Source organism: Panthera onca, chromosome A1, assembly GCF_046562875.1.
Source record: "Panthera onca isolate mPanOnc1 chromosome A1, mPanOnc1 haplotype 2, whole genome shotgun sequence".
NCBI lineage: Eukaryota > Metazoa > Chordata > Mammalia > Carnivora > Felidae > Panthera > Panthera onca.
The window spans coordinates 230814096-230840934 of record NC_138339.1 but is presented as its reverse complement, the minus strand read 5'-3'; the positions used below and the strand labels follow the sequence as shown (position 1 = coordinate 230840934).

The 26839-nt window shown below is 42.6% G+C and overlaps 1 protein-coding gene, 1 long non-coding RNA gene and 1 other non-coding gene across 6 annotated transcripts in view; 2 read left to right on the top strand and 1 right to left on the bottom strand.

Annotated features, from left to right (window-relative positions):
- The window catches only part of USPL1 (ubiquitin specific peptidase like 1), a 37639-nt gene extending 22795 nt beyond the window's left edge, over positions 1 to 14844 (top strand). For all 4 annotated transcript variants that reach the window (XM_060637437.3, XM_060637438.3, XM_060637436.3 and 1 more), the window contains 3 exons: positions 1538 to 1663; positions 10279 to 10436; positions 12772 to 14844. In XM_060637437.3, coding sequence (XP_060493420.2) covers positions 1538 to 1663; positions 10279 to 10436; positions 12772 to 14657 — 2170 coding nt within the window. In that variant the 3' untranslated portion in view covers positions 14658 to 14844. The remainder of the gene's footprint in view (positions 1 to 1537; positions 1664 to 10278; positions 10437 to 12771) is intronic.
- Positions 14845 to 23082: 8238 nt separating this feature from the next.
- On the top strand, positions 23083 to 24503 carry LOC132682219 (uncharacterized). The gene is made up of 2 exons (XR_009611547.3): positions 23083 to 23311; positions 23880 to 24503. It is a non-coding gene; the product is annotated as an uncharacterized LOC132682219 (long non-coding RNA).
- Positions 24504 to 24829: 326 nt separating this feature from the next.
- Positions 24830 to 24903, bottom strand: TRNAN-GUU (transfer RNA asparagine (anticodon GUU)). The gene has a single exon. It is a non-coding gene; the product is annotated as a tRNA-Asn (tRNA).
- Positions 24904 to 26839: the final 1936 nt, after the last annotated feature.

Here is a 26839-nt window from a genome sequence, read left to right as displayed (position 1 = left end):
TTATTTTGATCTGTTGGCTGCATTAAGTTACTTTGACTACTTTGAATACAAGAGCATTTTAGAGGTGTGTTAAAAAATCTCAGAGGGCTCAGGGGAAAGAAGCCACTGGCTATTTGAGTTTGCTGGTTTCTGGTTTTATTTTTTTTAACTCCTTTTTTCTAAAAATAAGTAGTTCTAGAGGAAAAGCTAACATGAAGTGGCATTTCATTAAATCTTAACATATCATAGTTTAAAACTATTTCCACTTAATCCAACGTGAGAATATCCAGCAAACTCACTGGGTTTTGTGCTGCTTTTTTTTGTGCCAGTTTAAGATCTGTTACTTGATTTATAAGGTATATTCTGGAGGCAGTTATTTACATGGTCTTTGGAGTCAGACTCCCTGGATTAACATCTCAAGTCGGTCATTTATCATCTGATATGCAGTCTGTTTCACTTTCCTCATCTGTAAAATGGGGATAAGAATAGTATCTGCCACTTAGGGTTGTTTGGGAGAGGAGCGTAAACGCCCTGCCCTGCACATAGTGCTCAAAAACGTTAGCTGTCTGTGGAGCATGAACATTTATTTGCAGAGACAAACTCCCCCTTACAGGCTAAAAAATGGGAGCCTTAACAGTCATCTGTGAGAACTAAAAATTTAGTAGAAATAAATCATTCCATTTTGTTGGTAACTTTATGCTGCTCACTTTTAAAATGTTAGCTTCCCTGAGAACTGCTGTATTTGTAACAGCCTGTGCTGATCTCACTTACGATTGATCAATATTTGTTGTTATTGTTTAGGAAAAAACTAATGTCTAGTAGGTAATTAATTGCCCCTTTAAAGGTTTTTTTTATTAAAGTAGACCCAATTGATGTAGTGTACATCTTTAAAGATCATTTTAGGTGCCTCTTGCTGTCAGGTATCTAGACCAAAGTGCAAATTTGGAACTTCTGTATCTGGGAAAACGAAATTCTGCCACAACTGGCATTCTAATTTTTTAAAGATCAAGAAAGTTAAGTTGTATGTGTTCGTGATTATACATTTGGAACTGTCTTTTTTCCTTTTTGGTTGTCCATACGGGTAGCCAGATTGTAATTTTGTAGGTAAGGGGTGAGCTCGTAATAAATTTGGAAGCGGTGGTTCTCAGCGAGGGGCTGTTTTGCACCTTGTGGGACGTTTGGCGGTGTTTGGAGCTAACGGTCGCTGCACTCGGAGGCTGTTACTGGCATCTAGTGGGTAGAGGCCAGAGATGGTGCTGAACAGCCCCAGTGCACGGGACAGATGCCTCACAGCAAAGAAATACCCAGCGCAAAATGTCAGTATTGTTCTTGAGAAACCCTGCCTTTCATATTGTCTTCATCTCACAGGTGAAAAAGTACAGAGTCCTTGTGGAGAGTCTTCACGGAGAGCTTACTAGGGTGTGCGAGGAACGTTAGCATATTGATTTATCATGTGATATGGGGGAATAGGGAAGTATAAATAAATGAATGAAGGTTTAGGCATTGATTGAAATTAATGTAAATGGATTTAAGTTAATTTATGTCTTCTGTTTTACAGATACATGAAGAATCTGGTCACCTTTACAAATGTCATCCCTGAGTGGCACCCACTTAATGCTGCCCATTTTGGTCCATGTAACAATTGCAGGAATAAGTCACAGATAAGAAAAATGGTATTGGAAAAGTGAGTTAAAATTGTCTTACTATTTTTAGAACGAAATGAAGGTGGATTTAATTTGTAGAATTGAAACTGTTTGTCAGAAGTTTGAGTTGTTACGAATTGCCAGAATGCCTCTCCGTCGTGGACTCTGGCCGACGGCAAACTGTCCCAGGCAAAGTACCGCTGCACCTGTCTCAGGGTGACTGTCTGACCCCACTCTAATGGGGCCTAGCCTTCTTTTACCTTGTTTTCTCCCTTTAAGGATATTAATCATCAGTTTTTCTCCCCTCTGCCAAGTGCCTGGAGTCACTAGAATTCTGGGATTTCCTTAATCTGAGTTCGAGAACTAAGATGACTCAAAGGTGAACCACAGGCTCATCTGTCTGAATTCCCATCTTCTCCCAGACTTCGGCCTGCTAATTCTTCATCCCCTTGGAAGCTTTCTGCTGCCTTTGAGCAGATGTGTTTTTAGTATATTTTGCCAGCTTTTCTATTTGTCCGCAGTGGGACCACTGGTCAGAATTACCTTTTCTAAAATTGCTACCGGAAGCCCATATTTTAAGCTCATGGGTCAGTTCCATTCTAGGCAGTTTGTCTCGTTTGTTAATATCCTTTGTGCGAATGCATCCTGTAACCTACGTGTTTAGTCATCCTCGCCTCTGACTCTCAGTAAAGAAATGTTTAGAGGTATAATGTGATATAAAGAAGCAGGGGCATTAACCTTTTCATACCTTTTCTGATGCCCTTGGATGTGCCAGGAAATCCCTCCAATCTTTCCTAAAGAGTTGTTTTCATGCAAGTAATACATTCTTGGTAAATCTAATACTGCCAAGACCTAGAAGGAAAGAGCAGTGCCCCTCCGACCTCCTCTCCCATAAGCATCTACTTTACACCCGTGAAGCGGTATTTACTTTGACGTTTCAGAACAGTGCACTTATTCCACCTTTTGTTTCTCTTTGTTTTCATTCTTTTTTTCTTTTTAAAGCTTATTCCACTTTTATGCAGTCTTCTTTTTTTTTTTTTTTAACATTTATTTATTTTTGAGAGACAGAGAGACAGAGCACAAGTGGGGAGGGGCAGAGAGAGAAGGAGACAGAATCCGAAGTAAGCTCCAGGCTCCGAGCTGTCAGTACAGAGCCCGATGCGGGGCTTGAACTCACGAACCGTGAGATCATGACTCGAGCTGAAGTTGGACCAAGCTCAACTGACTGAACCACTCAGGCGCCCCATTCTCCTTCTTTTCTAGTTGTTGAAGACTAGGGTTCTTACACCAATCACTGGGCTCCGTCTGTTTTTAACCTCTCCCTGTCCTTGCAACATAACATTTTTTGTTATCAGTAATACTGATATCAGTACTGATTTTTGTAATCCGTACTCATTATTTATTATTATGAATACATGTGTATTTCCTCTCCAGCCAAGCAGTATATGTGGTTGTATTTCATTTCTTTTACAACTTGTAAGTTTTCCTGGAATTATTTCCTTGTGTTTTCATTTGCTTTCTTTATGTATGCATTGTGAAATTTTTCCAAATTCTTCAAACACTCATTGATACGTTTTCTAAACACTTAAATGTTTCACAATTTTGGAATCCTCCCCCACGTTTTTTTCTAGAAACCTTTCGTCTTTTGCTCCAGTGTTCCGGTCTATACTGGTTCCTCTCTGAGCCTGGTGCATGGGAGCTCTGGATACACTCTTCCTGTCACTACCCTAGTTTTTGCCCCAGGGCCTTACCCCACATTCTGCAGTATCTGTTGCCCATCAGCGTTGAGTCTTCGAGGGGTTCTGTGACATGTATAAGCTCTTCTGAGTGCGCCCACCCCACAGCGCTCCCGTCACCGCTTCATCCATTCTGCTCAGTTACCGCTTCCCTGTTGCTCTTTAATTTTTGCCTGCAGAATATTTGTTGTTTGCTTGTTTCCTCATGTCTTCTTCCCCTTCTTGGCCCTTTCGGTTTCCTACCTTTCTTTCCCCCCATTCGCTATCATTTGATAGCATTTGAATGGAAAAGAAGAGGAGCTACCTTTAATGGAAAGTCCACAGTCTGTCTTGGTTGTCTGGGGTTTCAAACTTTGAGATTGAAGTGTTGTGGGAGTCTTTTTTGTTAAAGCCCTGTCTTGAGAAGGAGGTAGAAGGGCAGCAGGGTGTGTGCCATCCTGTACAGGACCGGTGGGTTGCTTGAGGCTACCCGGTGTATGTGATTTCATCTACCACTTACACCTGCTTTTTCTCACACACCAGCATTGAAGATGAACTTTTACTCCGATTTTGTTTGATCTGTTAATTGGATGCATTGCAACATACAATTTTTAATTATACAAATAAGATGCATTACTTACATTAGAGATTCAGGCTCTGATCCAGAAACATATCCGTTGAATGTAAGCGTTTCAATGTGAAATGTGTTTAGAGTTCTAACAGGCCAATTATAAGCCGAGTTTATAATTTGGACATTGACTATATTCAAAAGTAAACTGAACTAGTGTGTAAAATTTCACTTAAATTTTAAATGACAGGGTCTTTTGAAGTCCTCTGAGTTTTTTACTTTGAAATTTATATTCTTTTTGTATTATTATTTTTTTAACGTATATTTTTCGAGAGAGAGACAGAGACAGAGCGTGAGTGGGGCAGGGGCAGAGAGAGAGGGAGACACAGAATCTGAAGCAGGCTCCAGGCTCTGAGCTGTCAGCACAGAGTCTGATGCGGGGCTTGAACTCATGGATCGCGAGATCATGGCCTGAGCTGAAGTCGGATGCTTAGCTGTCTGAGCCACACAGGAGCCCCTGAAATTCATATTCAACAACAAGATTCAACAAATCAAGATTTATTGTTGTCTAATGGAATCTAGAAACAAATTTAATAGTTTTTAAGGATAACTTAAAAGTAATCAGATCCATTATGATATCATGTATAATTCAGCCTTACAGTCAGCATTCTAAAAACTAATAGTATTGTGAGTTCCCTGAACACCTTGTCTCAGGTAATCCACACTCTAATATATTCCCATTGGAAAAAGAGTCCATTGATAAATCAGATGAATTAAATCTAGCAAGGCCAGATCTGCTACTTTAAGTGTATTATTTAGGAATTATATTCAGAGCATGGTGATACGGAGCACCAACTTAGAATCTGATTTAATTTTACTTTACAGATCTTGAAAAAAACCTCATTACTAGGAGTCTAAGTCACAGTACCCTGGATTGTAATTTGAAAAGTTTATTTATTTAAACTTCAGTTTTAACAGTTATTTTTTTTGTTGTTTTATAATCCAATTTTATTATTATTTTATGGAATCTTCATGTATCAGTAAACAGTACTATGTCATCTCTCCCTGTTACATAGCGGGTACTCAATATTTTTTTAAAGTTTATTTTCTTTTATTTTTTTAATTTGCATCCAAGTTAATTAGCATATGGTGCAACAATCATTTCAGGAGTAGATTCCTTAATGCCCCTTACCCATTTAGCTCATCCTCCCTCCCACACCCGCTCCCATAACCCTCTGTTTGTGTGCCATATTTAAGAGTCTCGTATGTTTTGTCCCCCTCCCTGTTTTTATATTATTTTTGCTTCCCTTCCATTGTGTTCATCTGTTCTGTGTCTTAAAGTCCTCATATGAGTGAAGTCATATATTTGTCTTTCTCTGACTAATTTCACTTAGCATAATACCCTCCAGTTCCATCCACGTAGTTGCAAGTGGCAAGTTTCATTCTTTTTGATTGCCGAGTAATACTCCATTGTGTGTGTGTGTGTGTGTGTGTGTGTGTGTGTGTGTGTGTATGTGTGTGTATATATATGTATATACACACACACAGTGTGTGTGTGTGTGTGTGTGTGTGTGTGTGTGTGTGTGTGTGTATGTATATATATATATATATATATGTATATACACCACATCTTCTTTATCCATTCATCCATCGATGGACATTTGGGCTCTTTCCATACTTTGGCCATTGTTGATAATGCTGCTATAAACACTGGGGTGCATGTGCCCCTTCGAAACAGCACACCTGTATCCCTTGGATAGATACCTAGTAGTGCAATTGCTGGGTCGTAGGGTAGTTCTATTTTTAATTTTTTGAGGAACCTCCATACTGTTTTCCAGAGTGGTTGCACCAGTTTGCATTCCCACCAGCAGTGCAAAAGAGATCCTCTTTCTCCCCATCCTCACCAACATCTGTTGTTACCTGAGTTGTTAATGTTACCCACTTACAGGTGTGAGGTGGTATCTTATTGTGGTTTTGATTTGTATTTCCCTGATGATGAGTGATGAACATTTTTTCATGTGTCGGTTGGCCATCTGGATGTCTTTGAAGAAGTGTCTATTCATGTCTTTTGCCCATTTCTTCACTGGATTATTTGTACCTTGGGTGTTGAATTTGATAAGTTCTTTATAGATTTGGATACTAACCCTTTATCTGATATGTTGTTTGCAAATACCTGACCATTCCGTCAGTTGCCTTTTAGTTTTGCCGATTGTTTCCTTTGTTACGCAGAAGGTTTTTATTTTGATGAGGTCCCAATCCTTCAGTTTTGCTTTTGTTTCCCTTGTCTCTGGAGACTTGTTGAGTAAAAAGTTGCTGCGGCCAGCATCAAAGAGGTTTTTGCCTGCTTTCTCCTCAAGGATTTTTAAATTTTTTTTTTTTTTTTAACGTTTATTTATTTTTGAGACAGAGAGAGACAGAGCATGAACGGGGGAGGGGCAGAGAGAGAGGGAGACACAGAATCTGAAACAGGCTCCAGGCTCTGAGCGGTCAGCACAGAGCCTGACGTGGGGCTCGAACCCACGGACCACAAGATCGTGACCTGAGCTGAAGTCGGCCACTTAACCGACTGAGCCACTCAGGCGCCCCTTTCTCCTCAAGGATTTTGATGGCTTCCTGTCTTACATTTAGGTCTTTTATCCATTTTGAGTTTATTTTTGTGTATGGTGTAAGAAAGTGGTCCAGGTTCATTTTTCTGCTTGTCGCTGTCCAGTTTTCCCAACACCACTTGCTGAAGAGACTGTCTTTATTCCATTGGATATTCTTTCCTGCTTTGTCAAAGATTAGTTGGCCATAGGTTTGTGGGTCCATTTCTGGGTTCTCTATTCTGTTCCCTAGATCTGAGTGTCTGTTTTTGTGCCATGATTTCTTTTTTTTTTAATAACTTTTTGTAAAGGGTAGGGGAGTGATAGGAAGAGAATTAGATGTTTCTGTTCTGTGCTTATAGAGCTTATTAAAGTGTCATTAAAGTATCATTAAAATACAATGACTTTGAGACTTTCTTCCAAGCAGATAAATTGAACCATTCCCTACAAAAGTTTCGTTGGAGTACTGACATATAAAATAGTTAAGGGGCGCCTGGGTGGCTCAGTTGGTTAAACGGCCGACTTCGGCTCAGGTCATGATCTCACGGTTTGTGAGTTCGAGCCCTGCATCGGGCTCTGTGCTGACAGCTCAGAGCCTGGAGCCTGCTTCGGATTCTGTGTCTCCCTCTCTCTGCCCCTCCTCCACTCACACTCTATCTCAAAAATAAATTAAAAAAAGATTTTAAAAAAGTTAAAATTATGGGTTTTTGTTTTAAGTTTAAGAGAGAGAGGGAGAGTGCATGTGTGCATGAGTGGGGGGTCGTGCAGAGAGAGAGAGGGAGAGAGAGAATCCGAAGCAGGCTCTGTGCTGGTGAGCATGGAGCTCAACATGGGGCTCGAACTCATGAACTGTGAGATCATGACCTGAGCCAAAATCCAGAGTTGGACTCTTAACTGACTCTGCCACCCAGGCACCCCCAACTCTCACTTTAATTATACCTGATTTTACTCACATTTTTTTTTTTAATTTTTTTAATGTTTATTTTAGAGACAGCATGAATGGGGGAGGGGCAGAGAGGGAGACACAGAATCTGAAGCAGGCTCCAGGCTCTGAGCTGTCAGCACAGAGCCCTACATGAGGTTAAAACCCACGAACCGTGAGATCATGACCTGAGCCGAAGTCAGCACTTAACCAACTGAGCCACCCAGGCGCCCCTCAATTTTTGTCATAGAATCTGAAATATGAACTAGTTCAGTGATGTAATTAGATCTAGAATGTAATGAGGTTTAAAAATTATATTTGCAGATTTTTTTTTGCCTAAAGCCTGTTATTACAGTTCAGGAGTATATATGCACATTGTTAAATCTGCATTTTCTAAAATATGAATTATTACATTACATTAGTTGGGATAAAAATAAAAAACTTGTACTCTATCTAGGCCATTACATAAAACTGGCTGCTCTTTGTGGGACAGGGACTCTGTGTTGCCCTGCTGTCTGAGTAGCGGGGCAATTGGCACAGTTCTCTTGTGCTTCTTTCTATTTTCTCTGTTTCTCTTCCTGAAGGTAGATCCTTCTAGTAGGAGGAGTTCAGCCTCAAGTTAAGGAGGTGAATGCAAACAGATCTTAGCTTGAAATCTCTTGTGACTCTCATTCCAATTCTGTTAACCTGTCCCATCCAGGTTTTTTATGGTTAAGTGAGTACCTAACTCAGTCCCAGCTCTGAGCATCATCCTCGACATGCTAGGCATTGCGAGTAGCAAGAAGCCTGAGAACAAAATCTGTTGCCAGCTTAAGAGTAAAGTTGTACCCTCAGCTATGAGGCTGGAAATGAGACAAGCTGGAAGTACGGGTAGGAGAAATCTGTGACTGTTAAAGGACGCTAGAGTCTAGGGACCCAGAGAGGAAAATAAACTGGAAGAGGAGGGGGCATATGCTTTATTTTATTGAATCCAAGATGCCGTCATTATAAATTGTACTGTTTTTTTAAATATGCCATTAAGAAAAAAATACTGACCATTGAACACTTTCCATGTGTAATTCACACTACTAAGGAGGCAAGTTTGCATAATCTAGGGATCCAGGAGAGAATGTTTTAGTAACTAGCCACAGAAGGTATCCTGGGTGGCTCATCAGTTGGTTGAGCGTCCGTCTGACTTCGGCTCAGGTCATGATCTCACAGTCAGTGAGTTTGAGTCCAGCATTGGGCTCTGTGCCGACACAGCTCAGAGCCTGGAGCCTGTTTCAGATTCTGTGTCTCTTTCTCTCTATGCCCCTCCCCTGTTCACGCTCTGTCTCTGTCTCAAGAATAAACAAACATTAAAAAAAAAATTTAAAAAAAAGATATCTTGAAAAGATATTAGTACTTAAGGAGTCAAGTAGGTGCCTGAAGCCTGCATATCAAGCTGTGAGAACATATCTGTACTTTCACTGTGGATCACTGACTCAGAGGCACATTTTCACATATTTAAAATGGGAGCATGTCTATAAATTGATGGTGTGGTAGAGTTTAGTTAGCAGTTCTCTTTCCTACTGGTATACTTTATAATCAGTATTATCTTTTTAAAAATTTTTTTATTTATTTTATTAATAATAAATACAGTATATTTAAATAATAAATATATTATAATAAATTTTATTTATTTGTTATTAAGAGACAGAGCGTGAACAGGGGAGGGGCAGAGAGAGAGAGACACACACAGAATCGGAAGCAGGCTCCAGGCTCTGAGCTGTCAGCACAGAGCCCAACGCGGGGCTCGAACTCACAAATGCAAGATCATGACCCGAGCCGAAGTCGGACGCTCAACTGACTGAGCCACCCAGGCGCCTCTATAATCAGTATTATCTTAAAGTGATGCTGCAGATACGATAAAAGAACAAAGGGGGTTAGCATTATAGACAGTTCTGCAGGACTTGTTGTTTATAGGTACTTAAATTTTGAAGACTTGATTCTTTCCTCTAACAGAATGATCGATGAGATAATTTACTAATTATTCCTTGTCTGAATAATCTGCATTTTGGACATTGATTCAAGTTCATTTCAGCCGAATAAGTTTTGATAAGTAAGTTTGACAGCTGCTTAAATATTGGGAAAAGGGGTATTTGACATTTTTCTTAAATCATGAGGGCTTTGTTAAATTCAGTTAATTTGAGGCCCATCTTTGGATTCTGTTTTCTGGTTTGGCATGTGACTGTAACGATAAAGTGTATTTTTGGAATTATGGATGTCTTGAAGTTTATGGTAAATCAACCAGTATGTTCTATTTTCTTGCCTACTTAGGTACAAATTAAGCTTCCTAAGTAGAAGTTTTACTTTGATGGACCACTCTGCTTCTTGAGATAAAAATGAAATAGGACAAGTTATTAGCATATTGGCAATTTTTTAAATGTTTCTTTCAGTGTCTTAGGTTTGTTACTTTGTTTTCCCATATTACCTATGCCATCTAACAAAAGTAATTCATTTGGGCCACTGGATGCCCAAGAAAATTCTAAAAGGTCTGGATTTTTCCCTGTGATTTTGCAGAATAGTTATGTTACTGTGAGATCTTCTTTAAGCCAAAGCGGCAGTGTGGCTTACAGAGCAATTTTTGTTTAATGGTCTGTGTTAGAGCCTTATTGCATGATGGCTTCCAACTGTCGGTGATACCATTCTGAGAAGGGTTTACTGTTACATACTTCGTAGAGTGAGTTCTCCATTTCTAATTAAGGCACACATCTGGAGGTTCTCAAGAAAAATTAGTGCAGTTAGCCTTGAAAGCGTTATGTATGACTTCCTTGCTTCAGACTGTCTTTTGTATAACCAGGCACGGGCATGAAATCTGTTTGACTTTGCTTGCCTTCCTCTCCCACAGAGTATCTCCCATATTCATGTTGCACTTTGTGGAAGGCTTGCCACGAAATGACTTGCAGCGCTATTCATTCCATTTTGAAGGCTGTCTTTATCAGATAACTTCTGTAATTCAGTACCAAGCAAATAATCATTTTATAACATGGATTTTAGATGCTGACGGTAAGTGTTTAAACCTTTTTCTTTTATGATAATAGGCATAGAGGCTAAATTCTAGATTTTTTTTTTTTTTTTTTTAAAAGACAGACTTTGTCTTGACTCCTTTCCCTCTCACTTCTTGCCCTTGCCTTTAATTCTTCTGCCCCCTCCTCTCTGTCACTCTGGTTTAGAATCACTCCTGTCTTCTGCTGCTTTTGTATGGGTGTACATGTGCTTATGCGTATTTCTTTTCTAGGTGAAGAACGGGATCATATACTATTGTTAGTTTACAAGTTGCTTTTTTCCACTATGTTTGCTTTTATTCCATGAGTAATAGGTGGTCAGTACAGATAAGTGAATGGTGCCAGTTCTGATTTCTTAGATATGTAACATGTACTTCTTTTAAAAAGAGAGTGCAGCGTACTGAAAGGTTTTTAACTGAGAATAAAAAAATTTTGCTTAGTTTACAATTGTTAGTCATAAATAAAACATCTATTTCTAAGAGTATTGGACATTACAGATCATGGAGCCTTCTCTCCCCATGAAATAGAGTATCTGAACTCTATAATTTGCTATAGCTATGGTCAAGGTAAAGCCTTTATGTATGTATGTATGTATTTATTTTAACGTTTATTTATTTTAGAGAGAGAGAGAGAGAGTCAGAGAGTGAGCAGGAGAGGGGTAGAGAGAGAGGGAGACCGAGAATCTGAAGCAGGCTCCAGGCTCCGCAGGGCTCGAACTCATGAGCTGAGCCGCAAGATCATGACCGGAGCTGAAGTCAGACGCTTAACCTACTGAGCCACCCAGGGGCCCCGTAAAGCCTTTATTTAAATAGTTAAACTTTTCAAAAGAAGATTAAATAGTACAGCCCATGAACTTTGCTAGGTTTTTCCTAACATTTATCTAATATGGTTTAATAATGAGTGTTTCTCTCACAGTGTTCACTTTGTCTTAAACAAGATAACGCAGCCACTTAAGGTGTTGTATCAGGCTGTTGGTAAGGGGTCTTTTTGATATTTTCTGTGTTTCCATTTTCTATTATTTGGACACCTCATAGCTGATATTTTCCTCTTTGGGTAGTTTGGGTGGGTGGCACAATAATGTGTTATAAAAGCACTTTGCAAGCCAAAACTCACATTATAAATAAGATTACCTTAAAATTTTACTCTGCTTCAGCATTTGGAGGGAAGTGGTTCTCAATAACATAAACAAACTGGAAAAAAATTAATTTTTTACTGCATTCCAGGGAATCTGAAATCCTCTTCAGTAGGTTACATGGTTATATGGTTTCCAACATATAAAAATCAAATGGTTACCTTATAAAAAAGGTCATGGCTCCTCCCTCGAGCATTGAATCAGTCCCTGGGGATTAGGTCCAAATGTTAACCAAGTAATTCTAATGTGCATGTATGGTAGAGAACCACTGACATAAACAGACAACAGAGTCTCAGAAGTTTTAATGGGTATAGAAATAGAGGTTCAGGTGGTTTATAAGGATATATCCACATAAACTTAGTGAATAGTTTTGTTGGGTTTTTTTGTGTGTGTCTACAGGGTCTTAACCTCTTCCCTTGTCCTACCTACATGATTTCATTTTTGCTTGACAAATGAGAGAATAGAAGCTCAGAAATAAAACAACTAAACACATGAAAGCTCTAAAGTTTTCGTTTTTTTAACCAGAAAAAAAAAAAAAATAAGAATTCAAACAAATGTTGGTACTTGAGGTAACAGACTTCATGAAAATTCACAGATATGGAAAAAAATCCCTCCCCCCCCCCCCCGTTTTTTTTTTTAATGTTTATTTATTTTTGAGAGAGAGAGAGAGAGGGACAGAGCACGAGCAGGGGAGTGGCAGAAAGAGAGGAAGACACAGAATCCGAAACAGGCTCCAGGCTCTGGGCTGTCAGCACAGAGCCCAATGCAGGGCTCAGACCCACACACCACGAGATCATGACCTGAGCCAAAGTCAGAAGCTTAACTGACTGAGCCACCCAGGCGCCTCAGAAAAAATCCATTTTCTGATGTTGTTGGATAAATTGGGCGATATATACTGTATTCCAAGTCACAAAAGTTAAATATTTAGACTTCTGTCTTGATTTTTGTGGGTAATTTAGGGAAGAGTAAACACTATCTCAGTTTTTAAAATTTCTGGATGTTAGTCCGTAACTTTAATTGTCCAAATAAAGACTTTAACCTTTGGCAGAAGGAAATGGTGACAACGATAAGGCCATGTTCTCAAGTGTTCTTCTCCTTTGATGGATATTCAGGGATCCAGCAGTTAAAATGGCCAGAAGAAAATTAACCTAGCTGGTGCGTTTTGAATGTCTAACCTCATTTATTTAACTTCCTCATCCCCCAGGAACTTGGCTGGAATGTGATGACCTAAAAGGCCTATGTTCTGAAAGGCGTGAGAAATTTGAAGTTCTTGCTTCAGAGATCCATATTGTTATTTGGGAAAGAAGAACATCTGAGATGACAGATAAAACATCTGCCTGCCTTCCACTTAAAAAGACTAGTGATGAGCATGCTTTTGGTGATGAGGAACAAGCCTCTCCAGCGTGGTGTTCTGTGGGTGATGCTGCCTCCGCCGAGCTATCCTCAGGAACTCTCCCCACCAGTGTGTCATTTGCTCCTAATACTCTTTCGCAGGGTCAGGCTGTAGCTCACGGACATCATTTACTTTCCGGTCCAGAAGGTTTGGGGGACGACAATATTTTATCTTTGACACTTGAAGAAATACAGGTTAACTCTGAAAGTGTCCCGTTTGAAAATAAACCTGTGGCAGAGAATGCAGGAGTTGGCAAAACAAAGGCTTTGCCATCACGAGAGTCACTACTGGCTTCTTTAGTATCCGCTCCATGTGTTGGAAACCTGACTCAAGACCAATTCATGGATTTAAAGTTTCCGTCTCAAACTGTAAATGCAAGCGTGCGATTTGCACCGCCGAATGCCGGAGACACGGGGATTGCTGCACCTGTGAATGATATCCCCGCTACTGATCCTGTACACGGTGGGCAGCCGGAAGTTGAGGGCACAGTGGCCCACGAGAAGGACACTCCATTGACACGGTTTCCTTCACCAAAGACTGAGAAACTAAAACCCGAACAACAGGTTACATCTCAGGTATCTAATTCGAAGAAAAACGAAACGGCAGCATTTTCTAAACCTGTAACAGCAAAGCCACTGCAGAATCCATCTCTGAAAGACACTCCGAAGAAACCATTTGTAGGAAGTTGGGTTAAAGGCTTATTAAGCAAAGGTGCTTCTTTTATGCCACCTTGTGTTTCGGCTCGTAGTAGGAACACTGTAACTGATTTGCAGCCTTCGGTTAAGGGGGCAAGTAATTTTGGTGGCTTTAAAACTAAAGGTGTGAACCAAAAGGCTACCCGGGCATCCAGGAAAGCTAATAGGTGTGCAAGGAAGCCTCCTCCGGTTCGCACCCCGCCGCCAAGTCAGCCACTGCCTGGTGGCACGACTTCTCATGTTCATGCTAATGTTACTGCTGATTCGGATGTTCTGAAGAAATGTGAAAACGCCCCCTACGGAGCTCACCGCAGTCACAGTTCCTGTATCAAAGAACACGGTGTTTCTTCTGCAAACCATGGCGACTCAGTTGAGGGTCAGATTCATAAACTTCGTCTCAAACTTCTTAAAAAACTTAAGGCAAAGAAGAAGAAATTAGCTGCTCTTATGTCTTCCCCCCAAAACGGAGCGCTTCCAAGTGAAAATTTAGAACATGTGTCCCATTGTGGGTCTCCAAACGACTGTGACTCGATAGAAGACTTGTTAAAAGAGCTACAGTATCAGATCGATACCGCTGAGAATAAATCTGGATGCACCGCGGTTCCATACAGTGGTCAAAGTCATGAAGAAATTTTGGCAGAACTGTTGTCTCCTACAGCTGTTGTCTCAACAGAGCACTCGGCAAACGGGGAGGCTGATTTCAGGTATTTAGAAATGGGACATGACCACGTCGCAGCACCAGTGCCTACTGAGTTAGACGACATTCCCCAAAATACACACCTGAGACAGGACCATAATTACTGTAGCCCCAGCAAGAAGAATCCGTGTGAAGTTCAGCCAGACTCACTGACAAATAATGCCTGCGTTAGGACATTGAACTTGGAAAGTTCCATGAAGACTGATATTTTTGATGAGTTTTTTTCCACTTCGACATTAAATTCTTTAGCAAATGACACATTAGACTTACCTCATTTTGATGAATATCTGTTTGAGAGTTGTTGATTGCATGCTATCTTTTTTTAGTTTCATATTTATTATGGCTCTTGGAAAACTTAATATGTTATTAAGTAGTATTTATACACTGGCCTTGTCGTGAACAAAATGCAAGCTACGTGAGGTTTTACCTTTGGTCCTACCCACAAAGCATGTAATCTGTTTTACAAATTAAAATGATCAGGAATTGGTTTTCCTTGTTTGCTTCATTTTGTATTGTAGGAGAGTGAGTTTTTCAAAATGTTAAAAATGATCCAGAGGAGTGTCTAGTTTCTGGCAGTTTTTACATTCGGGTACATTAAATTTCTACATTTTAATTTTCTGTTACGGTGGTTCAGGAGAAACACTGGTTTGTACAAACTTAAGTCATTGTACATGGGATAAGAATGTGTGCCTGGTAATCGTTCTATGATCATAGATCCTATGCCTGTTTCTTACACCAGGCAAGTGCTGCGGAATGTAAACCTTCCCCAAAGCACTTTTCCTTCTCTCCTTAGTAAGGACGGCAGGAACCTTGTTACTAGAACTTGAAGTAACGTTACATGATCAATAAATGATCTCTAACAGGAAAATAATCTATTTTTGTGTTATATGCAAAGAGTCCACATGACCATAAATCTCCTGTTTTTCCCAACACATTTATTTCCGCAAGCAAATTTGGACGCCATCCAACAGTTGTCTTAGGGAGAAAATAATAACCAAGTGCTTATAAAGCTTGCTGTATGTTACGTTCTGTTTTGTATGAAACACTAATTCATTGAAATCCCAACATTTCTGGGGCACCTGAGTGGCTCAGTTGGGTGAACGTCAGATCTTGATCTTGGCTCAGGATGTGATCTCACAGTTTGTGAGTTCAGGCCCCACGATGGGCTCTATGCTGGTGGCATGGAGCCTGCTTGGGATTCTGTCACCTCTCTGCCCCCTCCCCTCGTTTGTGCACACCGTCTCTCAAAATAAATAAACTTTAAAATCAAAACAAAAACCAACATTTCTGTGAGCAGGCTCCTTTTATCACATCTGACCTAAAAAAACAGCACAGAGCTTAGTAAGTCGTACAGCCGGGTTTGAGTAGCGTGGTTCCTGCAGCTGTTAGAAGCATGTGTTCCCCCTCAGGAGCCACTTAAAATTTGGTTGCTTAAACAGCACCACTGCAATAGTGAGTTGAGTTACTAGGGGTAGTTCCTAAGGTTTTAAGGGTGGCAGTCTTGGGATAGAGTACTCAGGGACTCGGCACTTCGTGATTGATTTGTCCAAGTTGCTTTCCGTCCCCTCCCCCGCCCCCATTTTCTTTTTTTATCACAAAAGTACCGCGTGTTTATTGTCAGGAGAAGCTTGGAACATCCAGAAAAATAGGAAGATTTTGAATCTTCGATCTTTACACTTAGTGGTAATAACTACTACGAACATTTTCATATTTGTATACAAATAGACTTTAAGAAAGAAATTCTACTCGACGTGTTTGTACAATCTGTTTTAACGTTTCATGAGCATTTTCTCCATCTTAACAGCTTTGGCAGCTTTGGGATAGCTCCATAATATTAGGTTGTATGGATTATCGTTGTTTTACCAATCTTGAGATTTCAAGGTGATTTGTACTGTTTTGTTATTATTCATTGTGCCACAACAATTCTTGTTAAGTTTTTGCACAGATTTTTTTCTTTCTTATTTTTGTCTTATTTTCTGGGAGTGGAATTGCTGGGTCAGAGGATATGCATTTTTAAAGTCTTTTAATGATGGCATGATTGGCTTTCCTGAATCCTCACCAACACCAAGTAGTAGCATTGAGGGAGCAAAAAAACCTTGGCTGTTTTTTTGTTGTTGTTGTTTTAACATTTTCATGATTACTAGTGTGGTTGAGTATAACTTTATATGATGTTATATACTTCTATAACGATTGGCCAGTTGACTTTCTCCAAGAACTTGCTTAATCATTTGAATATTTCTAGATTTCTGGTAAGTACCAAACAGTGTTGTAAACCTCAGAGATAAAGCAGTAAAAAAAGAAATTCTTGCCCTTTAGAAGGAGCTTGCCTTCTAAACAAGGAAATAAATATATCCTGTTAAGTGGTAACAGATACAGTTGATGGTCACTTGTGGTTCTCTTCTAGAAAGTTTCCACAAGCATTCCATGAATATGAAATACTGAACCACTGCTCCTAGGGGACTTGCAGGGTTAGGTTCCTGTGAGCCTCTGGTTGCAGCATTATTGTCCACTGATCAACAAATAACCTTGTTTTTTCTGTGCTTCTGTTTAAAAACACCTCAGGTAACATATATCGTTGGTTCATTCCCATTGAGTACGAGGCCAACAGCACTTTAAGTCACGCCTGAAGGAAGCTTATCTAACACATAAGGCACATCGCACCGTTCTTGTGCTTAGGAACATCAGACAGCAGTTTCCCACTACACTTGAGGTACATTTTAAACAGTGAAATCACCAAAAACACACGAAAGATGTGGCACTAGGTATATTGTAAAAAGGACACTTACAGCACGAGAGCTGAATCAAGGCAGTGTTGACCTGTTAGACCTCACCTGGGGTCATATGTGTTGGGCGGCTCTGTGGGTGTCCATAATAACCACATTGTAAGTGTTGATTTTTAAGGTTATAAATCTAAGCATGTAGGCAAAATCACAAACAATCTGCATGATGAGGATTTAGTCAAATAGCACTGAATGCTGTGGAGGAAAACAGCAGGTGAGAGCATGGGAGGACTCAGACTGAGTGGATTTGGAACGTTTTCTTGGAGATGGGTGTCATTTGGCAGGGACTTCAGTGAAGGTAGGGAGTGGGGCCATGTGACTGTGTAGAGGAAGGGCATTCCAGGAAGAACAAAAGTCCAGAGGAGTGAGGGTGCTTGGCATGACTGAGGACTAGGAAAAGTCCATTGTGGTTGAGCAGAGACAAAGGGAAAGAGAATTAAAACACAAGATGAAGGAGGTTGGCAGAAGCCAGTTTTTGAATGGTTTTGTGGGCCATAGCGAAGACCTTGTTAACACTTGAGAATAATGGAGGCCACTAGAAGATTTCAGGCAAGGGCAGGATATCTAGTCTTAGATTCAAAAGGATCCCTTACGCGTGGAGAATGACTATAGCCGGTCAGAGTAGAAGCCATAGTCTGTTACAGCCTCCCCAGAGTTTAGGGTGATCCCTGCGGAGGTGTTAAAAAGTAGCTGGATTACTGTTGCATTTCAGAAGAAGAGCCAACGGGATGTGTTGATGGGTTGGATGTGGGGCAGAGAGAGGAGTCAAAGAGGAGTCTCAGGTTTTGTTGCCTGAGCAGATGGGTCCTACTATTTGCTGAGATGGGACAGGCTTGGGAAGGAAAGAATTTAAAGCAAAGCACTCACTCATTCAATTTTGAATATATGTGAGGTTCCCATTAGGCTGCCAAGTGGAGATAATCTAATAGGAAGAGGCGGACAGTAGAGATTCCTACTTAGGAATTATGAATACGTGATCGTATTTAATGTCCAGTAAAGGATGGAGTCATTTAGGGAGTTGAAATAACTCCGGGGAACAGGAAGAGCCACGGAAGGGACGTGAGTGTGGTGTCCTGAAAAGGGAAGAAAGCTTTTTTTTTTTTTTTTTTGAGACGGAGCGATGCTGATGTGTCAGATGCTGCTGAGAAGTAGTGTAAGGTGAGGACCGAGAATGACCATTGGCTTTTGTAACTGGAAAGTCTTTGGTAACTTGGTGAGGACAGTTCAGTGGAGTTGGGACAAGTGTGAGTGGGCTCGAGAGAAGGGATTGAGAGAAAGTGCAGATAGAGACCTACCCTTTTGAAACATTCACCTGGTGCCCGGTGAGGGAGGGAGGGGTCAAGATTTTTGTTAATGTCTTTAAGACGGGAGATGTCATAGGATGTGTGTGTGTGTGTGGACCTGAATGGATGTTGTAGATGAGAGGAGTGATAGCTGCCACAGTAAATTTCTCCAGGGCTGGGGACCCAGTGTATAAGAGGAGGTGTGGCCTTACGAGCTAGAAGGAGTTTATCCATTTTATTTTTTTTAATGTTTATTTTTGAGAGAGAGAGGATCTGAAGCGAGCTCCCCACTGACAGCAGAGATCCCGATGTGGGGCTTGAACCCGCGAACTGTGAGATCATGACCTGAACTCAAGTTGAACGCTTACCTGAGCCACCCCAGAGCCCCCGAGTTTATCCACGTTAATACTAGAGAAGACAAATATATGGGTACAGATATTAGGAGATGTGATGATTGGGCAGTGAGGAAGGTCACATTTTTATTTTCTCAGGGATACAGTAATATTACCAGCTGAGTATGAGTGTTGGGGGAGTTGAACATTGAGTGAGAGAAGTTAGAATTTTTAGTCTGAGAGCTAATTGAACAGGGGCATGGCAATGGGCTCACTAGGCCGTACAGAGAACCCACCAGACGTTTATGGCCGTAAGTTTTAACCAAAATGAGCCAAGATGGTTGTTTTTCTCTAATCACATTTGCTGCTCAGGACAGAAAGAGTAGATGGGAAGTTGGATCCAGCCAAGGTTAGAGGTATTGCCAGGTAAATGGGACAGAGGAGAAAAGGAATTAAGGCTTTATGCAAGGAAAATGATTTTAAGGATGTGATAAGGAGGGCTAGAGGGACATAGGACAGGTGGTGATCATTTAAAAAGTGGTGGCAGATCTCAGTGGATTGGAAGTGGGTGCGAAGAATGCCAGAGCGGGACTAGTTGGAGTAAGAAAGCAGCGTGCTTGAAACTGAGCTTTTGGGAACAGTGCAGTTATTGGCGATGACAAGGTCTGAAGTGTGACAAGGGAAGTGCATGGCCAAGGTTCCATGAAAAGTGAGGAGATGAAGGAATCAAGAGGCCAGGGTGGTGTTTGGATAGACTTTGTGGAAGGCAGAGTCATTTAAATGGCGGCAGGAGTCCCGGTGGAAAGAAATATACAGTAAGCCAGGAGCTAAAATCCTCAAGGAAAGGCGGAATACCACGAAAATGGCTGATGGCCGCAAAGGAACAGCGTGGGTGGTTCAGTCTCATGGTCTGTGCTTCAAAGGCACGGGAGGGTTATAATGAAGAGGGGAACAGTGGTTGAAAAAGCCACTAGGAGAAATTTGATAGAAATTTTACATTATTTTATATTCTTTTCCTTTCGGTATTATGTTTTAGCCAGGTCATTTCCACACCCCAAATATACAAATATTTACATATATCTTCTGGTAAAGCTAGGTTTCTTTTCTTTCTTTTTTCTTTCTTTTTTTTTCAGTCATGAATCTTTAATTCTTTTGGAGTGTATTTTGATGTGCTGCACTGAGGTTTTTCTCCCCTGATAGTAAATTTGTTTGAACACCATTTGCTGAATCAACTTACTGTTCTTTAACCATTCAGGATACACCATTCACCTATCTTTCATATTAAATGTAACAAATGTTCAATTCCTGTAGTAAGTTGAGGGGGAAAATTTGGTGCTCAGTGGTAGAATGCCAATTAAACAGTGTAAATCTCAATTTTCCAGGAGAAAATATGCTGGGAGGAAAGTCTATTAAATTTTAACTGTTTTTTCTTCCAGTTAACATTATTATAATAATGTACTCTGCAAGTCAGAAACACTGTACGAAAAGTGGAAGATTTATTAGAGTTTTGATCTGTTTTTGTTCGCTTCTGGTTGTATTGAGATATAACTGACCTACATCTCTGCATAAGCTTAAGGTATACAGCATAATGCTTTGGCTCATAATCACAAAAATGATTACTGCAATCAAATTTAGGTAACTTTAGAGTTTTGCTAGGTACCACAAATACAAACAACACAAAATGGACTGCTTCTCCAAACGCAGAGCCTGGGGGCAAAAAAACATTGATCAATATGTGTTATGGCAGAGGATGACGAGGAAGGGTGGGATCCATCTGGGAGGTTAGAGAAAGCATCCCAAAGAAGTCACATTTAAACTAATGACTTCATTCCGAGCAGTTTCCAGAGGCAACCCCTCCTGTGGGTGCCTGTAAAGAGTCCCCCATAGTTGGTTGGCTCTGAACAGGCCTGCTCAGCGAGCTTATCTGTGACTGTCTTTCTGACTCTCTTTCACTTTTGAGCACCAGGACCTTCACACCCCTTCTCCCCAACCAGTGTTCCCTCAGGAAGCCACAGAAGAGGCAAAGGAGGCAGAACGGCATACCAGGTTGTTTCTAATCCGGGCAGATCCATGAAAAGGGGCTTATCAACTTCTGCAACATAGCAAACGGGCTAAAGTGACAACAAATCTAGTACTGGAGAAGTGTAAAATACAGTCGTCAGGAGTTAAAATGTAACCACAGAAGCAAGAGGTCATCGAGAGAAAAGGAACTTGTGAAAGACTTCACATCTCAAGATGGAAATTCATTTTGTTTGGTTATTGCAGGTACTTAATAGCTTGGTAAAGCACCCTTCTTGCCAGCCTTCTCTTGTTAGTATACCTTCCCACCAGGCTTGGAGGCGGAGATCGTGGAATATGCTGAGGTTCAAGTGTCTACAACACCAGATATTTACTGCTCCCCCAGCCCTAAGGCAGTGTAAACCAGGCCAATTCAGCAGGATGGCAAAATGTTTGCAGCAGTAAACTGATGTCCCCACTGGCCACGAAAGTTGTGGTCCCAGTAAAGAACCTCCTTGCTTGATGATTAATGGAGAAATTCTGTGTTTCAAACTTCAGTTCTATGTTGAGTCACATCCAATGTAGAGTTTCGCCTATGTAGTTTACACTCTAGTGAATTTCAATTATCAGACTAGCCTAAACTCTAGTATTAAAGTGAATATGTTGTTCAGTTAGGTATAAATAAACACCACTGTGCTCACACACACATATGATAATCTATAATAACCGACTTCCCAGTTTAGTACTAAGATAGTCGAGGGTCTCCTTAAAGTGTGTATTTGATTTACTTTGTCACTTTATCTTGGGGAATAACTAGTTTGAGTCCTCTTTGGCAGACGGTAATTTCTGTTCTGTTTTTACTAAAAAGAAAAAAAAAAGCAATGAAGAATGGCTCAATTCCTCCAAGGGGGTAATAAAATATGACAGTTTGCTGGATGTCATTAAAGTAACTTGCAAGGAAAGAAATACAAATTGGTATCTGCTGCTGCTGTAAATCCCTATAGAAGCAACCCTTAAAAGATCAATATAGTAAAGCCCTTCACATCAAGTCATTGCAGATTATAAAAATAAGGTATTAAGTGTTAAAACCCCAAAGCAGCCTTTTTTGGGGGTCTGAAGTCATTTATTACTAATTTTGCGTATCTACTTAATTGCTCAGCAAAAAAAAAAAAAAAGAAACAAAAAGAAAAACTGGTTTCTTAGTGGCTTGTTAATGGTATTAGACTATTCTAGTTCTTTGTATTACCTTAAAAGCTTCAGTTTAGTCATTTTTCCATCCCTAAACACTTTGGATTTGACATACTTTATAACCTTTATCACTAATTAGAATACAAATACAATAAATACAGGGGCGCCTGGGTGGCTCAATCAGTTAAGTGTCAGACTTTGGCTCGGGTCATGATCTCACGGTTCACAGATTCGAGCCCCGAATCAAGCTCCGTGCTGGCTCCCTCTCTCTCTCTGTCTCGCCCTCTCTCTGTGCCCCTCCCCAGCTCACGCATGTGCGCATGCTCTCTCTTTCTCTCTCAAAATAAATAAAAACTTTTAAAAAAATGAAGACTGATTCTGGGACTGGGTTTTTTTTTCTTTTCTTTTTGGGGCTAGGTTTTAGATGAACTCCATGGTGGAGAACCAGCCACAAGTACGGTAAACTGAAAGTATGGGCAATGTATAATTTCTCTAATTTCAAGATTTCTTTAAGACCCCTCCAACATCAAGCAACACTATCACCATTTCCTGGGTCACCCAGGCTGTAGATGTAGGCACCACCCTCCACATTTCCCTCTTGTTTCAGTCTCTAAATCTTATCCAGTCTTCCCTTGAATTACATCCTTCGTTTCTAAAGTCACCTCATTGCCTCTCCTTTGAAATATAATTGCCTCTTAACTGTTCTCTGATCTCTTATTTTCCCTATTCTGTTGCCAGACCAACCATCGAGACTAAATTTCATTATATCCTGAAACAGAAACCTTTAACAGTTACTCCCTTACTTTATAGGGTAAAGTCTAGCCTCATCCTTTGGTCTTCAGGGCCCTTCCGCAAGCTAAGAACATTTTCAGTGCGCTCTATTTAAGTACATTTGTTCCATATTCTGGTTACGCTCCTCTCCTACCCACCCCCATCTTGTCTCCAAATTTTGCCAGCTTTAAATAGCTCTCCCCTGCCTTCTGGCCTGTCCAGATCTTTCAGGGTTGTTTCAAATCCTCCACGGAGACACAATCCAGCCTATCTATGTTGACTTCCTCCTTTACTGCCTGGGAACATTTTTCTGTGGCCCTCACGCTGACACTTCATCATATGCATTTTTATCTGAGTATCTATCTCTGTTAATCACATACTCTGAGAAGGCGGGGAACGCATCTGTCCTGAGCATGTGCATGTGACAGGCCTGTGCTAGGTGAGCAAACAATGTGAATAAAGACGTAGTCACTACACTCCAGGGGTTCGTACTCTAGCGTAGGTGACAAGTAACTCCCTGTTTTCAGGGTAGTGTGATGAATGAATGGAGGAGGGGCATCAGGGGAGGCCTCCCTGAGAAGGTAACTCCTCTGCGGATGTTACCCAGGTGTGTACAGAGGGGGCGGGGCCTGGCACATCAGGGTAACGGGAAAGACATCTGGGGGGTGGGGGGGTACAAAGCAGCACGCGCCATTGAAGGAACTCCTGGTAAATGCATATAACCACTAGAAGTTTTCATGCAGGAACATGGTAGGAGACAAGGCCACAGATCATGAAAGCCTCTGTGTGTTAAGCTCAAGAATTTGAACTGCATCTTGAAGGAAGCAGTTTGGAATCTAAAATGATCACTAAGAACAGAAGTTGGTCTCTTCCCTCAAGGAGCTTATAACCTAGTATAAATACAATCAGCTTAAAGCGGAAGGATATGCTTTCTAAGGCCCCATAACTTAAGTATTAGCAAATATTATGCCTCCTCCATCTTGAAGTGTTAGACTAGATTTGGACAGTACACGAATGATCTTATGACCTAACTGCCTTCCCTTTTCTTGTTTCTACTATAATCTATCCCTAAGCATGAGTGGAAAGCTTGGAATGTGGGGGGTGGGGGTGGGGGGCCGGCTACTGCTGAATCTGCCTGAAATCCTTCAAGTGCAACACTGTGTCTCCTTTTTTAGGGCTTCTCACTAGACAACAGAGGGTATTTTATTATCAACAATTATTTGATAAATAATTATCAGCCAGCATTTGCCAAGGCATTTCCTAAGAGACCGCCGAGTGACGCAGCTAACTTATTCCTTCTTCCGAGTCTCTCGGTTCTATCCAGGAAAAGTACATCCCGGAGACAAAGCACCCACCACATGACCTCAATCTTGGCAGGAACGAATTATAGCATCACGTTATCATATTATCGTGTGGTTCTCTATCTTTATAGAAAGTCTTATGTGAACCATCTGCTTGTAAAAGATCTGTGTCTTCTGTGAGACCGGAGTTGAAAACACGTCATTGGAAACCTTTTAGCAAGAACTCATACAAACAATTTCTGCCTGAGTTTAATTTCAGGGAAAATTGTGTCAGCGACCTAACGCCAACATTAACACCTTTGCCTAGGTTCAAGTCCATTGTCCAAAACAGAGCTCCGTTTAGCACAGTTACGTGGGGTGATTATGCCCCCACATACTTGTAGGTGACTCCCCTTGCATATGTTCATCGAACAGCTCCTCGGATTCTTCTGGCAGTAGATAAGGCAGTACTGAGTAAGTACATTTACTTTTTGGTGGTATCCGATTTTCTGGGAGAAACTCACTTGTCAAGGGGCAATTACTTCCCCCCCGTTACAGTTACTGCTGTTGAAGCACAATCTTGGGCCGGTCTCCCGAAGAATGTGTGTAGGTTTCCCGTGGATAAATGACCACGGGACCTGAATGACCAAGGCACAAGCTGCCAGTCCAGACGCAGAGTCCCTCTTAGATCGATCGCCCCCGCCGTGCAACAAACACTGAGAGGACAAGGTCTTCCTCTATCCTGGAAGCGTGGTGGCGTCGTACTCCCGTTCGACTAAAAATCTCAGGCTTGCCATTTTAAAATGGATCCGTATCGAGGTCATCTCAGGAAAATGAGCGCTGCCCGTCCCTGGGTGGGCTCGAACCACCAACCTTTCGGTTAACAGCCGAACGCGCTAACCGATTGCGCCACAGAGACCCAGCTACCAGGCTCGCCGCGCGGTGTGTACAGATTTCCGCGGCCGCGGAGGCTCTCGCCGCCCAGGGCGTCGCGGCGCGAGCCGGACGGAGGAGCGCGCGGAGGAGCGCGCGGAGGAGGCGGCGGGAGGGGCCGCGGCTGCAGGCGGCCTGGCGCGGGCGCGGGCGCGGGCGCGGGGGCGCGGGCGCGGGCGCGGGCGCGGGCGCGAAGAGGCCGAGCCCGCGGCCGCGCGGGGAAGGGAAGGGGGGGTCCCGTGGGTCTCCTGTGGGGACGAGGCGCGCCCCCGCGGGCGGCGCCGGCCCCGGCCCGAGCTCGTGAGCGCGCCCGCCCTGGGGCGCGAGCCCGGGGGACGCGGAGGGGCGCGCCCTGCGTGTCTGCGCGCGCCGCGTGCGGGGCGCCGCCGGGTGCCCGCGGCCCCCAGCAGACGCCGCCCTGGGTCCCGCGGGGAGAACTGGGCAAAGGGGTCCCGGTAGAGCCTGTGAGAGAAGAAGCAAGTGCGGTGTGGGCTCGGAGCACGGGGGCCGCGTGTGTCAGGCCCCAAACTTTAGGGCTGGCTTTCCCAAGCGTCGCGTGTGTCCCCTCGCCCCGAGGCTTCCCACCCCCCCCTTCGGCACCACCCGTCACCGTTACCTTTTAATTCCGCAGACACCGTGCGTGTGCGCCCGGGCCGAACGTCGATCTGTGCTTGGGCTAAATGTGTTTCCCTTACTGAGCCCCAGCCGGTGCCCGCTTGGAGGGCATGTGGCCTCCGTTGATCGGGCAGAGTTTAGGGGACATCAGAAGGGGGCTTCGTGGAGGGTGTGGCGATTAAGATAAGCTGCAGACATCCTTCTGGGTGGCCAGTCCCTAGAGCTCGGTGGGGCCGCCTCCCCGCTCCTGGCCCTACAGCCTGGGGAGTTCCCTCCAGCTCTCCAGGGCGTAAAGCCGGTCCTTGAGTGTTCCTGTTTCCGTCCGATTTGACCCGACACCCACTCCTCCCCCAAGTTCTTTTTCTCAGCATTCACCCCCCCCCCTCCCCCGTTTAGAAGCGCACGGTTCTGTGCCATTAAGTACATTTGTATCGCTGTGCAACGGCCACCACTATCCGCTTCCAGAGCTTTGTCCTGGCCTCAACTGAGGCTCTCGACCCCTCAAGCGCGAGCGCCTCATTCCCCTCTTCCCCCCTGACCCTGCCAATCACCCTTGTCCTTTCTGTCCCTATGACTTTGACTATAGGCAGCTCATGGGAGTGGAATCGGACGGCATTTGCCCTTTTGCGACGACGGCTTATTTCACTTAGCGCAGTGGCTTCAGAATTCAGCCATATCGTTGCCTGGGGCAGCATTTCCTTCCTTTCTCACGCTGAATCATGTTCCGTTGTATGAATAGGCCACATCTTTACCCATTCATCCGTCTGGGGACACTTGGGTGGCTTCCGTCTTTCGGTTTTTGTGACTGATGCTGCAGTGATAGTGATCATGGGTGTGCGAGCATCTCTTTGAGGCCTTGCCCTCAGTTCTTTTGGGGGTATCCCCAGCTGTATAATTGGTGAATTGTATGGTAATCCCCTTTTAAAAATTTTTGAGGCTCCATCACACCATTTTCCACACCTGCTGTGTGCCATTTTACGTTCCCGCCACCCCGGGTTTCTCTTTCTCCCTATCCTCACCAACCTCCCTGCCCACCAATCCCCGCCCCCCCCTTTTTTTAAGTAGTCATCCCAATGGGTGCGAAGTGTTATCTCATTGTGGTATTGGCGTGCATTTCCCTAACGATTAGTGATGCGGAACATCTTTTCTGAACCGATCTTTCTCTGCTTGTTTCCTCCTAGCAAGCCAGCTCTGCTTTATTGAGGAGTAAGCTGAGAGTGACAGAGGGCAGCGTCTGATAAGAGGGCAGCTTTTGACAAAGAGTGGAGACAGCGGGCAAAGTGGAGGCGGCAGGGAAGCCTGAGCCG